The sequence below is a fragment of the Oryctolagus cuniculus genome, chromosome 2 (assembly GCF_051225735.1).
Source record: "Oryctolagus cuniculus isolate XC-2025 breed Fujian yellow rabbit chromosome 2, ASM5122573v1, whole genome shotgun sequence".
Taxonomy (NCBI): domain Eukaryota; kingdom Metazoa; phylum Chordata; class Mammalia; order Lagomorpha; family Leporidae; genus Oryctolagus; species Oryctolagus cuniculus.
The window spans coordinates 162,287,345-162,303,055 of record NC_142868.1 but is presented as its reverse complement, the minus strand read 5'-3'; the positions used below and the strand labels follow the sequence as shown (position 1 = coordinate 162,303,055).

The 15,711-nt window shown below is 38.9% G+C and overlaps 1 protein-coding gene across 13 annotated transcripts in view; it reads right to left on the bottom strand.

Annotated features, from left to right (window-relative positions):
• The window catches only part of SRBD1 (S1 RNA binding domain 1), a 256,608-nt gene that overhangs the window by 211,393 nt on the left and 29,504 nt on the right, over positions 1–15,711 (bottom strand). For 12 of the 13 annotated variants that reach the window (XR_016230405.1, XR_016230404.1, XR_016230403.1 and 9 more), the window contains 4 exons: positions 11,049–11,215; positions 7,666–7,783; positions 5,927–6,065; positions 988–1,084 (listed from right to left, as the gene is read on the bottom strand). Coding sequence is in view for 7 of the 13 variants with exons in the window: in XM_008254454.5 (XP_008252676.3) it covers positions 988–1,084; positions 5,927–6,065; positions 7,666–7,783; positions 11,049–11,215 (521 nt within the window). In the remaining 6 variants the exon portion in view is untranslated. Of the gene's footprint in view, positions 1–987; positions 1,085–5,926; positions 6,066–7,665; positions 7,797–11,048; positions 11,216–15,711 lie in introns of those variants that run through there. The other variant, XM_089327709.1, reaches the window with a different exon arrangement.

Here is a 15,711-nt window from a genome sequence, read left to right as displayed (position 1 = left end):
TAGGCAGTCACAGTCAATTAAAAACTAAAAAGGAGAGAAACAAAAGGATGTGTCAGGATAGCTTCCCCAATAACAATTTATAAAATAGAACCAAATTGTAATAGTATAATTAGCTATAAAAATACATTTTAAACGTAAACAATTCTCCTACTTCAACTCATTCCTGTTGGGGCACTGAGAAAACAGAAAAGTTCTTGCCCCTTATTAACAAAATCCCTGGCAAGCAACAGTAGTCAGTTAGTCTGTCTCTCCCTTTTACACTCCTTTGCACAGCTCACTCAGCTAGGGATGTGGAGAGAGAGAGAGAGGGAGAAGAAGAGCAGGACCCTTAAAAAAGCTTGTCTTCTGATACACAGCAGAAAAGACAACGTAACTCAACAGAAGGGAGTTTTACATTACTGTCATTTTTTTTAAAAGAAGTATGAAAGCCATGTGCCCAAACAGTTCTAGGTGACAAATCTTGTAACTTTATAACTGAGACTGGACTAGACAGATGAGCTGCTCTCCCCAACAGCTAACATCTCTTTTGAGGTCAGCACACTGATCCATCCCTGATACCGTACATTATCAAGTCAACCCAACTACTGGCCAACACCAGAAATGAGAATTACAAAATTAAGCGCATACCTCACAATCAACATGTTTAAGATGCAATGCCACTCACACTAAAGAATCATGAATCTCTGTGTGGTGTATGTTATGCAATGCAGTGGCTTTTAAACTGTAGTCATCAGAACCCTTAGCTGAGTTGTGTCAGTGTAAGGAGGATGAGTAGGCAGAGTTCCAGGCTCCCTGCCCAGCATTCATTTAAAAGAACTTCACTTTTATCTGTTTTATATATTAGAGTTCTGCTGTTTGAACAAAGACTGCTACTTTAAAAAGAGTCTGAAAACAAAGTTTTTAATGAATGCTGTTGTTAGCACTAATCATGTAACCCTTAACAGCACCGGTCCACAAAGCAGAAAACTCTATGGAAGAGTTACTCACAATTTCCGAATGAAGTCAAGCGTGTCTTTGTCTTTAGCAATCATGTCTGCTAAAATATGTTGTACTCCTGTTTCAATATCCTGCAGCACTGAAAGCCCTTCAGAAGGGTAAAAGAAAGAACAAAAACAAAAAGTGTTAAGATTAAAGTCTATAATTGAAAGACACTAAATTAATTCCAGTCAAAATAAAATCTTAAGTGGATAAACCTAAGACAGAAAAATACTGCAGCAGTGACTAGCTTGTAACAAAAAGCAAGTTTCCAAAAGCAATATAGGCCCTTTACATGTTATATTGCCTAGTGGTAAAAATGCAGCTCTGGAACCAGCCACCTGGCTGGATCCTGGTTCTCTCATTTATATTATTACATATAATTTTGGGATCCTGGGCAAGTTTTCTGACTTCTCTGTACCTCAATTTCCTATTAAAATGTGATAATAATACTACCTCCTTCATTAAGTGGCTGCAAAAACCAAACTTGTTATAGGAAATAGGCACAATAGAATCATCTTCCAAAGTATACTATTTCACCTATTACAAAAACTTTCCTTTACAAGAAATTTTATTATACTCCTATTTTGGTTTGTGAGGCACTTATTCACATTTTCAATAACTATTTGAATTTCTCAAATCTCATACGCACAAAAGAGATCATGCATTTGTTCCTCTTCACAGTTATATTTTCTACAAATGGTGCATTAAGTTCTAAGTGAGTGCTTTATAGTATGAGTCTTGAACATCATGCCCCTGTGACATACCAACTTAAACACTGGTAGACATTATTTGCTTTCTTTCATTCCTTTAGTCTTTTTGCTTGAGAGCTCTTTATTTTTTCAGTAAAGCTTGAATTACTTAAGCACTTTGTATGCTTTTCTGTGAGTATACTTTTAACAGGTAATAGACACAAAAGCCAAAGAGAACAGGAAAACAAAGTTATTATGGCATAATTAATAAAGAAGAAATGCCTTGTGTGGTTGTGTTAACATTAACTACTGAAGTAAATGCATTTATTTTTTATAATTCAAAGAAAGAATTTTGGCCAAATTAACAGGAATTATATTTACATTTTAAGAAAATTAACAAATCACCTGAAGACTGCTCATATAAAGAATTTTAGAATGGTTGTGGCACATAGTAAGCCTGCAATAAACATTCATGTGTTAGTTATCTGCCTGGATAAGTTTTCATCTAAGAGAGGTCTATACTATAGGCTAAGTCCTGGAGCCCCAAAGCACCTCAGAGCAACACTACACAACGGTCAATGACAAGGGAGACACCAGGGAAGATTAAACCTACAATGAGAGCCATCAACAGAAGTGGATAACAGAAAGAAGAAATTACAGCCTTTGCTATAACCAAGGGTCTTTGAAAATCTCCCATTGTATAGGGGAATACAACTTAAAACCTAATATAATTGATATAATCTTATGTAACTAAAAGTTTGCTAGAGTTCCAGAGAAATGTTTTATAGTTTCTGAGGATCCAAAAATAAAATTATACTAGGTACTTATTAAACATAAATTCCTAGACTGTGGGCTTCTGATACTCATTAAATTTTAAAACACCACTCCTCGGAAGGGTCTTTGAGCTACCTTTAAAGCAGTGGTGCTCAGTGGGAGGCAAACACGATCAGTCATTTGAGAAGTTCTTTCAAATCACACACTCCCTCTTTAAGTCCAACCAGGGTGGAAAACAGGTTGGAAAGAAAGTCTTGTGTGTTCTGAAAAACCTCCTTCCCCCATCAAAGAGACCTGCTCTTTGAGGCTTAACACAGCCAAGGATAACAGGAGCTCCAAAAGTTTAGCACCTCAAGGAAATCCAGAGGAAACAAGGTACCCAGAACCAGAAAATCACACCCTCTGCCTTATAACAAAATCTTCCTAGGCGTGGACTCGCCAAACCTCCAGACCTGTAACAAAAGTTGAAAGGCCAACATTTCTTTTCACTTTATCTGCACTTGGACTACCTCTTCTTACACAGAATAGGAAAACCAGCTACTCCTCCTTGAATGCAACACGGGAATATTCAGGATCTCCTAGAACATGTCCATCTGTGGCACAGTGTAGATTTCTGATTCAGACCAAATTCTGGGTAATCTGTGGCAATGAGGAAGTGTCTTCCATTGAGGGGAAAAAAATCAAAATATCTCATTTCTTAAATACTTCTTTGAGGAATGAAGAAAATACTTCTTCAGAAAAACAGTAATAGAATTGAAGGTGATCATGATGGGAAACATTCTAAACTAACTTTAGAAAGCTGTACCTTGTTTAGAGGAATACTTAATTCTCCTTCATTTGTGATCGTGGTAAAAGAAAGAAGGAGTAAAGGAAATAAAGTCCTGATGTATCTGCTAATACTACTGTAACTGTGCTAGGCCCTGAGCTATCCACATGAGCAGAAGTATCACCAAGTGCTGTCATCATATACTCCAGGAGCATCACCACAGATGATAACCAAAAGAGATGGTTATGAACAACCTACTCAGTAAGAACTCGGTTTTGTGTGAGAACTAAGGAGATCTTTGTACCAAAAAGGCTCTGAAGTAGAAGGAAAGGAAATCAACATTACGAGAAAAGCAAGAATAAAAACAGCCAATAAACCTGTGTGCATATAACATTTTGCAAGCTCCAACGTTCCATTCTAGTGAATCATGCCATGACTGCGCACAGCTCGTTCCCACTAGCGTTAACCTTAATACTTGGCTATACAGTCTCAGCTATTATTAAAATATTAAATGCTGCAACCATTGAAAATCCAACTGCTAATACATGTTAAAAATTAAAGTAGAATTTTACTCATTTTGATCCATCTCTATATTCAAATAATCCTATTGTGCTGCTTCATTATCATCCCTTACCAAACATATTAAAATGTGTTTGTGTATGAATAGAAGTATTTTACAGATACAGACTCAATATTTTAATCATAAATTCACATTTGGTAGATTATTTAAAACAAAAACAAGTATGGTATACAATCTCTATGGTTTCGTACATAGTGTGGATTTTGTTATCAGAGACTGCCCCCTACAGACAGCTATACCCCAGACTAAAGAATCAACAAAAGGCCAAAAGAAACCAGAATTAAGGTAGGGGATACAGGAAGAGATGTAGGTCACAGGGTATAAACTTGCAGGTATATAACCTGAATTAATTCTGGAGATACAATGTATACCATGAGGATTACAGTCAATAATATTGTATGGTATACTGGAAATTCACAAAGAGTAGATTTTAGATGCTCTTAACCACAAAAAAATAATCAAGTATGTGAGATGATGAGCCACATTAATTTTTTTAAAAAATTTATTTACTTATTTGAAAGGCAGAGAGAGAGAGAGGTCTTCCATCTGCTGGTTCACTCCCCAAATGACCACAATGGCCAGAACTGAGCAGATTCGAAGCCTGGAGCCAGGAGCTTCATCCGGGTCTCCTATGTAGGTGCAGGGGCCCAAGGACTTGGGCCATCTTCTACTGCTTTCTCAGACCATTGCAGAGAGCTGGATTGGAAGAGGAGCAGCCAGGACTCAAACCGGCACCCATATGGGATGCCGGCAACGCAGGCAGAGGCTTTACCCACTATGCCACAGTGCCGGCCCTGGGCCACATTAATTTGCCTCATAAGCACATAGAGTATTCCTTGACTGTAGTTATCATTTCACTATGTAAATGATTGTCAAAGCACCATGCTGTCTACCCTTAAATAAACACCAATTTTTAAAATAAAAAAATAAATTTTTTAAAATTTTTTTGACAGGCAGAGTAGACAGTGAGAGAGAGAGACAGAGAGAAAGGTCTTCCTTTTGCCATTGGTTCACCCTTCAATGGCCACTGCGGACAGCGCACCGCGCTGATCTGAAGCCAGGAGCCAGGTGCTTCTCCTGGTCTCCCATGGGGTGTAGGGCCCAAGCACTTGGGCCATCCTCCACTGCACTCCCGGGCCACAGCAGAGAGCTGGACTGGAAGAGGAGAAACCGGGACAGAATCTGGAGCCCCGACTGGGACTAGAACCCGGTGTGCTGGCGCCGCACGCAGAGGATTAGCCTATTGAGCGGTGGCGCCAGGCCAAAAAAAAATAAATTTTTTAAAGAGAAGCGATCACCAGAGCATCCATCTTCCCAGTCAGTTCTAACAGAAAACTCCTGAAAAAAGCTCCTGCTACCCAGAAAGGTCTCACTCTAAGGCTGATTTAGACAATGAAACCAATGCATCTTGATATGAATTGTCATTGTCCTTGGGTTTTTCTTAGCGGTATCTCTTCCTTACTCTTTCCTTCTCCCATGCTCTCTCATGCAGGTGCACACACATAAAAGAATAGGAAGACACACATAAAGTAAATTTTAAGAACAAGGCATTTATTGCTAGGGAGTGGAAGGGTAGGAGTGGGGCCACACTTTATACTTCATGCCTGTCAGAACCATTGAAATGCTTTTTTAAGGAGGAACTGTGACTTATATCATGAAAGAAATTTTTAGAAATAGAATAAAAACTTTAAAAGATAATGTAGAAAAAACTTTGTAACTTTGAGATATGAGGGGATTTTTTTACGGAAAAAAAAGCAACTTAAAAAGATTTAAAAATTATAAAACTAGAACCTATTTATCAGGAGATAGCATAAGTAAAGTGAAAAGACAAGTTATGAACTGACAGTACCTATCTGCCACACATACAAGTGAAAAATATCTGAACAATACTTAAAAGTTAATGAGAAAAAGAGAAACAACAAAACACATAAATGGGCAAAAGACCTAACAGGTACTTCATCAAAAGGGGAAAGCTAAGGAATAGGTATGCCAGGATTTGTGTTATCACAATTACTTGTTCTTTAAATGCTATAATATTCTTTTGTGTAGTCACTACTTACTTTTTTAAACAGAAGCTTTTGAATTGAAAGAAAAAAAAAAGAAAGAAACAGGGCTGGTCTCTTGAATTAAAGCCGGTACCTTTAACGTCGGGTCGAATGTAGGAGAGAAGATTGAGCTCCCCTGGACGCTCAAGCAGTGTCCTGGCTGCTCCTTCCAATCCCAGCTGTTTTGCTCTCTGAGCTTTGGTGCCCTTACTCCCAGTTTTATATGGGGCAGACTAGAGAAATAAGGGCAGAAAACATATCGCATAATCTAGTTTTAAAAAGTAAAAGTTAAAAATAATACACAAAACTGGAGAACATTCTGAGAATTCTAAAGAATCCTTTTCTCCCTTCCCCCTTCCATGGCAATGAATTAATACTAAATAAATTAATACTTGTAGTACAAACAGGGCCTGTACCTTATCTCAGTTTTATTCTTTTCTACATGCTTAGTTATTTTTTGGTTTCATGCAAATTAAAAGCTCACTGCCCGGATTACAGGGTCCTCTTCTCAACACAAGCAGGATCCTAAACTCTGTCTTCATGCAGTGTTTCTGCTTTGTAATCCATACTCACTCCTCACCTGCCACCATCAGGCTTGTTAAATGTGGTGTCCAAGAGGATCCTCTAATTACATACAGCTATTGATACTCACCTCCTTCGAAAGCCCTCTTCCTGACTGCTCCACGCTACAATTATCTCCTGATTCTTCTTACACTTCTCTGTCCATTTTTTCCAGGTCTAGGCTCCCCCTTCCTCCACCCACTTTTCAAAAGCTGCTATTGCTGATTGGCTTCTCCCATGAGCTCCTCTTGAGCAGGTACTTCCAGTCTCAAGCTTTCAAATGCAAGACAGGCCAAAGATGCTCACATCTGGGTCTCATTCTGCTTTCCCCTTCTGTGTAACCTACTTCCTTCCTCACGCAGCTGGGAATTCCTCAAGGATATGGACTCTGTATTACCTTTAAAACCCCAAGGGCCTACCATGAAAAAAGTACTCAATAATTATTTACTCAATAAATAAATAAATAATAAAGGCCTGGCGCTGTAGCATAGTGGGTAAAGCCACCATCTTCAGTGCCAGCATCCCATATGGGCATCAGTTCAAGTCCTAGCTGCTCTATTTCTGAACCAGCTCCCTGTTAATGCACCTGGGAAAGCAGAGAAAGATGGTCCAAGTGCTTGGGCCCCTGCACCCACATGGGAGACCTGAAAGAAGCTCCTGGCTCTTGTCATTGGATCAGCCCAGTTCTGGCCATTGTGGCCATTTAGGGAGTGAACCAGCAGCTGGAAGACTTCTCTCTCTGCCTCTGCCTCTCTGTAACTCTGTCTTTCAAACAAATAAATAAAGCTTTAAAAAAAAAAAAGAATATTCTGTGGAATTAAATAATAGTAGCTAATGACTAGCTTTTTTATGTCTTTTCTTTTTTTAAGATTTTATTTATTTACTTATTTGACAGGGAGTGTTACAGACAGTGAGAGGGAGAGATAGAAAGGTCTTCCCTCCGTTGGTTCACTCCCCAGATGGCCGCAACAGCTGAAGCTGCACTGATCTGAAGCCAGAAGTGAGGTGCTTCTTCTCGGTCTCCCATGCAGGTGGGGGGCCCAAGGACTTGGGCCATCCTCTACTGCTTTCCCAGGCCATAGTAGAGAGCTAGACTGAAAGTGGAGCAGCTGGCTAGAACCAGTGCCCATATGGGATGCCGGCGTCGAAAGCGGAGGATTAACCTACTGTGCCACAGAGCCAGCCTCAGCTTTTTTATTTCTTAGTCTTCTTTAAAGATCCAAATCATAACAGTTTCAGGGATTACATTAAAAGACAAAGCAAGTTCCTTACCACGTGTTCTAGCTCTTCAAAAGTTTTACAGTTCAGCAAGGCTTTTAACAAGCATTCAGACATCTTCCCCTCTTTCTTAATTTTCTGGATTGTACTATGAACCTTCTTTGCAACGGCCCTGAAATTAAACACTGTTGTAATATACAAGATCTACATGTCAAAACTGTCATTTTGAGGCCATCTCAAACTTACAGAAAAGTTGTAGGTAAAGTACAAATAACTTTTTTGTCCTTTCATTCATATGAGAAGAATGATCTCCAGATACTTTAGTTGTGCATCTCCAATAGCCAGACTATAACCATTAAAATCAGGTAAATAACACTTACGTAACACTATCGTCTTATCCTCAGATCTCAGATCTCATTCAAGTTTCATCAGTAGTCACATTAATGTTCCTTTTAGTGGATTCAGTTCAGAATCACAGGTTGCACGTGGTTGCCATGTGTCTATTGTTTCTAGCTCAAACAGTATTGCAGCCTCTCCTGATTTTCAAGGCCTGGATTCTTTTGAATGCTATGGCCAGTTAGTTTGTAGAATGTCTCACAGTTTCTGTTCCTGTGATGTTTCTTCAAAACTAAATTCAGATGGTACATCTTGGGCAAGACTATCATAGGAGTGATGCTGTGTTCTTCTCACTATAGCTTACTTGTTTACAAATGATTTTCACTTGGTCCATTACTAATTAACTTTGGTCATTTAATTAAAGTAGCATCTGTGGGTTTCTCCACAATACTGATACTCTTTATAATTAATACGTATTCCCTTTGTAATTAACAAGTATTTTGGGTAGATGTACTTTTAGACTATGTCATTATCTCATTCCTCATTAAACTTTCAATTTATTCACTGATATACTTGTATCACTATAGAGTTATGGCTTCTTATTTTATTTAGTGGTTAAAATTCATTGCTATTACTTATTTTAATGCCCAAAATATTCCAGATTTGTCCAAACCCTTCCAACTACTTTCTATGTAGTTCTGACACATCCTGATCACTGTTTGAGCACTTTCTTATCCTCAAGGATATGGACTCTGTATTACCTTTAAAACCCCAAGGGATCATCTTTTACTTTCCCTTCCACAGCCCTGAAATCAGGAAATGGTACTCAGAAACCAAGTTATAGGTACTGGTTATTGCTCACTGCTATTATAGTATCACTGTTCAAGGTGGGTACACCCAGCACCCATGATTGGTTTCCAGATACTGTTCTCCAATACAAAGAACCAGGATTCCATGTAGGAACATAAACTCTAGGATAATCAATACACAGGGATCAATATAGAAGACAGGACAAGGGGAAGCACAAGCGTGGCAGTTGCCACACTTTCCACTTTCCACTGTGAATATACAATATTACTGATGTATTTAATGCAGCTGTTACTATGTACAGAATCTGCCTAAATATGCCATTTGCTAAATTGATTGGCAAAAGTCATATATGATAACGTGAATTACTAAAAAGGACTGATGAAAAAGAAAATTAAATATCTACATTTTAAAAAAAAAAAAAACAAAGGCAGATGATTTTCAATTAAAAGGAGGAATAGATAGTCCTTAGATCACACCTATATGTTGCTGATAGTCCTAGCAGTCCAAGACTGTTTTCAAGGGCTAAAGTCTACTGTGGTCATTTTCACAAAAGACCAAGCTCCTGTTGGCCTGCATATAAGAAAGGAGAGAGGATCCTTTAGAGAAAAATGCAGGAAGCTTTCCTTATTAACCAGAATCATCCTCTTTAATTCACTTTTTAACAGTGACCCATAGGAAGAAATATATTTCACCTCGCATCCCATTAAACACATACATATAGAGGCTATATCTTATTACCAAAAAGAAATATCTACTAAGGAAAAGATCTTCTAAGCCCCAGTCAATATCCTCTACTTATTTCAAGGAATATTCCCCTACCAATATTCAGTCCACTCCTCTCTTAATAGAAACCCAGGGAATGAAACTCCTTTGCAATGAAAATTTTTTATAGAAAACATAATAAAAATTTGAACATAAAGCTTCTGTTTGTCCCCATGCACCAATGACTTTTAGAATACCTTTAATATTTTTAAACACACTGTTTTTGCTTGTTTGTGACACTTCCCCCATTTCAAGTCCCAAACTCTCAAGCTTTCTTCATTACCTCGCCTTCAACCAAACAGAAAGTGTCCTTTGTAGTTTGCAAACTGCTAGCCTTCCAGATATGGAACATAGATGATTTTGTTTGGTTCAAACATTTTTTATGCAAAATCCCAGATTGCCAGCTTCTTTTCAGAAACAGAAAGACTCTGTAAATGGCCCTCCATGTCAGTAATGTTCAGGACATGAATAGGGACTGCCCCTCTCAGACAGGATTTGAAATCTCTAGCTCTTATCTGCCAATGCTTGATTTTACCAGCCTGGGCCTGGAAGATTTGCATCTGAGACCATTGGTTAACAAGTCATTTATAACTCCAGGTTGGCTAACAGATTCTGCCTCACATGAAATACAACTTTGCACATATCACCAATTTAGTTCTCCTGGCTATAAAAGAACTGTAACAAAAGTGATAGAAAAGTTAGTACAATACAAGTCTTCCAAAAATCACAGGAACCTTATCAAGTTTATTGTAAAATTAACCGTTGGTACTTTTTAGAATGGCTTGGTGATAGGATTATGCCCTATTTTAATCAGATCCTTGTTGTAGACTTGCAGAACATACACATCAACAACATAGTGCCTGTGGTGAACATGTGATAAATGAATTGTGAACATTGTTTTAATAATTTTACTGAGTAATATGGTCAGTCTTAGGGTCTTTATATGCATATTTTTGAGTTATTACATTATATCCAGAGGCATAATTTTTTAAAAAGTACTTTCCAATCTATAACCATACAAAATTTATAATCACTAATTCTAAATTACCATAACCTTTTAAAAGAATGGAAAAAGAAATTATAATTATTTTCTACAATACTCTACACTGCCAAAGAGATCATTCAAGAATTGTATGGTATTAATAGCACAGCTTTATACCAGCTTTGAATATTTAGATACAACTTACTTTTCTGAGTTTCCTGCTGGCAGTACAATTCTGTCACTCTGCTCGATCACTTGTGTGAGAGAAGGTAACAGTCAATCTGAGGCATTCGCTTTCCTAGTAAAGCACCTGATTGCTGACGAACACCCAAGCTATGCAGAAACACACCAGTAGAGGGACTCCGTACACCTCTAATAGGTAAGTAAAATGGAGCTGACTTTCTGTCAGAAGATGGGTACACAACAATTTAAAGAAAAAAAACTCTGGAGCACTCAAAACATTCTGCCTTTCACTTCCTCCCTATTTCTTATTGGCTCACAGATCCCTTTCCCTTCCATTAACCTCACCTCCTTCCAGGTTTCTTACCGGAGCTCCTCAAGGGTTTGTCGAACTTCTCTCAAGGAATCAGCATCAAGATTATTAATGAGCTCTTTTCGGTAACGTATGATGAAGGGAATTGTGTTATCATCATTAAAAAGACGGATGATGTTGGCACAAACCCAGAGTTCAATATTAGTTCTCTCAGATAAAACCTGTGAATCACAGACATTTAGTAATTTCAAACACTATAAACTAAACATCTATATTTTAATGCAAACTTTAAAAATCTAATAATGTTCTCCAATCCCTTAAAAGTTACTTATGTGGTATTTTAAAAGACCTTTATAAAACACACACGTATAGCAACAAGGCTTTGGTAAAATAGTCATTTCACTAATTCAATAAAACCCAATCTGAACACCTGTATCATTCAAATCCCATGATGCTCACATAGAGAACACTTTTCGATGATGCTGCCTTTTCTGACCACCACAAAATCCAGCCTGTTAGTACTTTTTCTCTCAAACCTGTGGCTTTTCCTGTTTCCTTTTCCAGCTGTCGTCGTCGTCGTCGTCATCGTCATCATCATCATCATCATCATCATCAGTATCTACTATCGAGTCTTTGGGGGGATATTGTGGTTACTTCCTCCAATATTGTGGTATTACCCCACTATGTATGTGTGGCTTGACAGCACTTGATCCAACTCCATTTCCACAACATTTGGTTCCAGTAACCACCTGTGCTGGTGTTGTGGGACAGCAGGTTAAGCTGCTATCCACAAAGCCGGCATCCCATATGACTGCTGGTTTGAGTCCCAGCTGCTACACTTCAGATTCAACTCCCTGGAAATGCACCTGGGAAAGCAGTGAAGATGGCCCAACTGCTGAGACCCTTGCAACTCCAAATGGAGTTCCAGGCTTCTGGTTTTGACCTGGCCAATCCTCAACAAGTCATGACCATTTGGGAAGTAAACCAATGGATGAAAGATTAGTTCCCTTCGTATCTCTCTCTCCCCTTCTCTTTTACTCTGCCTTTCAAATAAATAAAGTAAATCTTACACACACACACACACACACACACACAGGCAAAGTGTGACATTGCCCTGGCCAGGGAGATTAGCCCAAGCAACATGAAATTGAAGATTTGGGCTTGAACGGTAGACTCAGGTATGATGACGATACCCTCCTCTGGAGAAATAATTTGTAGAACTAGAAACTGGAAGCTACACCATTTTTTTCTATTAAGAGAACAATGGTGCTAAAAAAACAGTAGACAGACTTTTTCAGTGCACTGACCTTAACTTTCCTGTTACAAGATCAATAAATCTTCATTATTGCTTAAACTAGTTTGAGATGGGTTTTCCCTTGCTGTAACCAAAAGCTTTCTAGTCAACTGCCTCAGCATCACTGTGGGTTTTCTATCACATCCATCTAGTCTGTTACTAAGGAGGCAAACAGAACTTCTAAAATGTCTGTTCTCTCCCTTCAAGTGCCCTTTCCACTAATATCATCTTTTATCTACCCACAAGGCAGAGCGTGTTACTGTTGTTCATGCCTCCCACCTAACCTCTTTGTATTGCTGGTTACATTTCTAAAACCCAGATGTAACAAAGTCCCTTATTTTCCCCTTTTCTGGTTTTGAACATAAGCTCCAGTAACTCTTATCTACCTAGAAGTAAAAGTCCAATCACTTTACCTTAGCCTTAAAGTCCCTACCAAAGCTTGGTCCTGAATTGTCACTGCCCTCCAGGAGTCAGCAGTCCACAAGGAAGACAAAACATAAATGCAAGTAAGTACAAGTAAAGCAGCACATTGCAGGCACTGAGTATGCTTTCAGAGAAGAGAAAGATCTCAAAGGAGGCTATCTCTGACACCAGGTGGCACTGGCATCCCATATAGGCTCTGGTTCATATCCCAGCTTCTCCACTTCAGATCCATTGCCCTGTTAATGGCCTAGGAAAAGCAGAAGAAGATGGATGAAGGGTTTGGATTACTGCAACCACAAGGGAAACCCAGATAAAGCTCCTGGCTCCTAGCTTCAGCCTGGCGCAGACCTGGCTGTTGTAGTCATCTGGGAAATGAACCAGTGGACGGGAAGATCTCTGTCTCTCTGTGTGTTTCTCCCTCTCTCTTTGTAGCTCGACTTTCAAATAAATAAATCTCTAAAAACAAAAAAAGTTTGAATGCTATCCTATATTCAGCAAGAAGCCATTGGAATATCTGATCTGCTCACTGCTTATTGTTACCTGCAGAGTCAAGCCCATACAAACTGTCACATTCTGAGAATGGGTAAGACCCATGGACTGCAGCTGTGGTTAGGGTCTGTGGTTTCCCAAGCCAGCAGCATAAGCATTATCTGAGGACCTGCTTGAAATGCTAATTCTTGGCACCTACCCAAAATTCACTGAATCACAAACATGCAGTAGGCCCCAATAATCTGTATTTTAGAAAAATGAAGCAGACAACAAAGAAATAGAAAGCAAGCCCAAAGGACTTGCCCCAATTGGTAGAGTTGGAAACATACCAGGGGATTCCAATTCAATCCCATCAAGGTGGCATGTGCCAATGCCATCTCACTATTCCAAGTGATCAATTTCAGTTCACAATTGATCATAATGAAAGGACTAAGAGTCAAAGGGAGCACATAAACAAGTCTAGTATCTGCTAACACCAACCGATAGAATAAATAAAGGGGAGAGTGATCCAACATGGGAAGTGAGATACTCAGCAGACTCATAGAATGGCGGATGTCCTAGATAGCACTCTGGCCTCAGAATCAGCCCTAAAGGCACTCGGATCTGGCTGAAAAGCCCATGAGAGTATTTCAGGCATGGAAAGCCAAGACACTCTGGCAAAAAGATCTCTGTGAGTGAGATCCCAGTGGAAAGAACAGGTCTTCAAAGAGGGAGGTGCCTTTCTCTGAAGGGAGGAGAGAACCTCCACTTTGACTATGACCGTGTCTAAACAAGATAAGAGTCGGAGAACTCAAGGGGCTTCCATAGCCTTGGAAACTCATAACTGGTGCATAGGGAGATTGCTGATGCCATAAACAGGAGTGTCAATTGGTAAAGTCAACAACAGGAGTCACTGTGCACTTACTCCTCATGTAGGATCTCTGTCCTTAACGTGCTGTACACTGAGGCTTAATGCTATAACGAGTACTCAAACAGTATATTTCACTTTGTGTTTCTATGGGGGTGCAAACGATTGAAATCTTTACTTAATGTACATTAAACTGATCTTCTGTAAAAAAAAAAAAAAAAAAAAGAAATTATCAATTCCCAACTTGACTCTCACTGGGATTAAACATGACAATAGGTCTGATCTGATTTCATCATCATTTAAAAAAAATCATCTATTATTGTTCACTTTATGTTTCTGTGTGGGAGCAAACTGTTGAAATACTTACTTAAGGTATACTAAGCTGATCTTCTGTATATTAAGATAATCGAAAATGAATCTTGATGTGAATGGAAGGGGAGAGGGAGTGGGAAAGGGGAGGGTTGTGGGTGGGAGGGACGGTATGGGGGGGGAAGCCATTGTAACACATGAGTCGTACTTTGGAAATTTATATTCATTAAATAAAAGATAAAAAAAAAAAAAAAAGCAAGCCCAAGGGATGGAAGAGAGGTAAAGCCAGGAACTAGTGCAGTTTTCACTTGAAAACTATCACCTTTAATAAATATATATTTATTAAAGTAAATAATATTTAATAAATATATACTTAAATACAAGTTATACAACTGGCAGACAAAAATGAGAGGTTTAAGCAAAACAAAGGCAGCCTGGAGATTTTTCTCACCACTAAGACTTAGGCACTTTTTGCAACTGTTGTTTTACAGTAACACCTGTACAGTTTATTATGTTCTAAGGATTTTTACATATTCAATATTAACTCATTTAAATTATATGATAGGTATTATTTATACACACAAAAACTGAGGCCCCCAAAACAAGTAAATTACCCAAAGCCACACAAGCTATATTATCTCTTCAAAAATTCACTTTGTGGAGCAAGTGTTGTGGTGCAGCAGGTTAAGTTACTGTGTGAGATGGCCATGTCCCCATTCTGAGCGCCAGCTTCAAGGCCCTGCTGCTCTGCACTTGCACTTATGATCCAGCTTCCTGCTAAGGCACCTGGGAGACAGCAGTTGATGGCCCAAATACTTGACTTCCTGCCACTCATGGATGGAATTCTGGCTTCTGGCCTCTGCCTGGCCCAACCCAAGCTGTTGTAGGCATTGGGCAGTGAACCAGTGGATGGAAGACTGATAACTCACTCTTTTTCTTTTTCTTTTTCTTTTCCTTTTTCTCTTTCTCTTTCTCTCTCTCTCACTCTCACTATCACGCTGCCTTTCAAATAAATCTTTGAAAAATTCAGTCTGTGTGCAAAGCAAGATGACTTTTCAGGCAAAAATACAAATTAATCAAACAGCCTCACTCCTCCTAAATACTACTGTAGAACAGTAGAGCTTCCCTATAGCTCTCTGGCTGTCAAAACCCCTGACAAAATGCCCTCTCCCAAAGTGTCCTAAAATATACTCCCTTTTCCTCAGGTAACACGAAAACAAACTATAGCCTTAATCTTCATTTTATAAGAACTAACAGCTAAAGTAAATGACTCTCCAGTGAGCTGAACTAAAATGACTTGCTATTAAAAAATCACTCCCAAACCAGCAACTGCACACTTCTCTACTGTAAAGCTA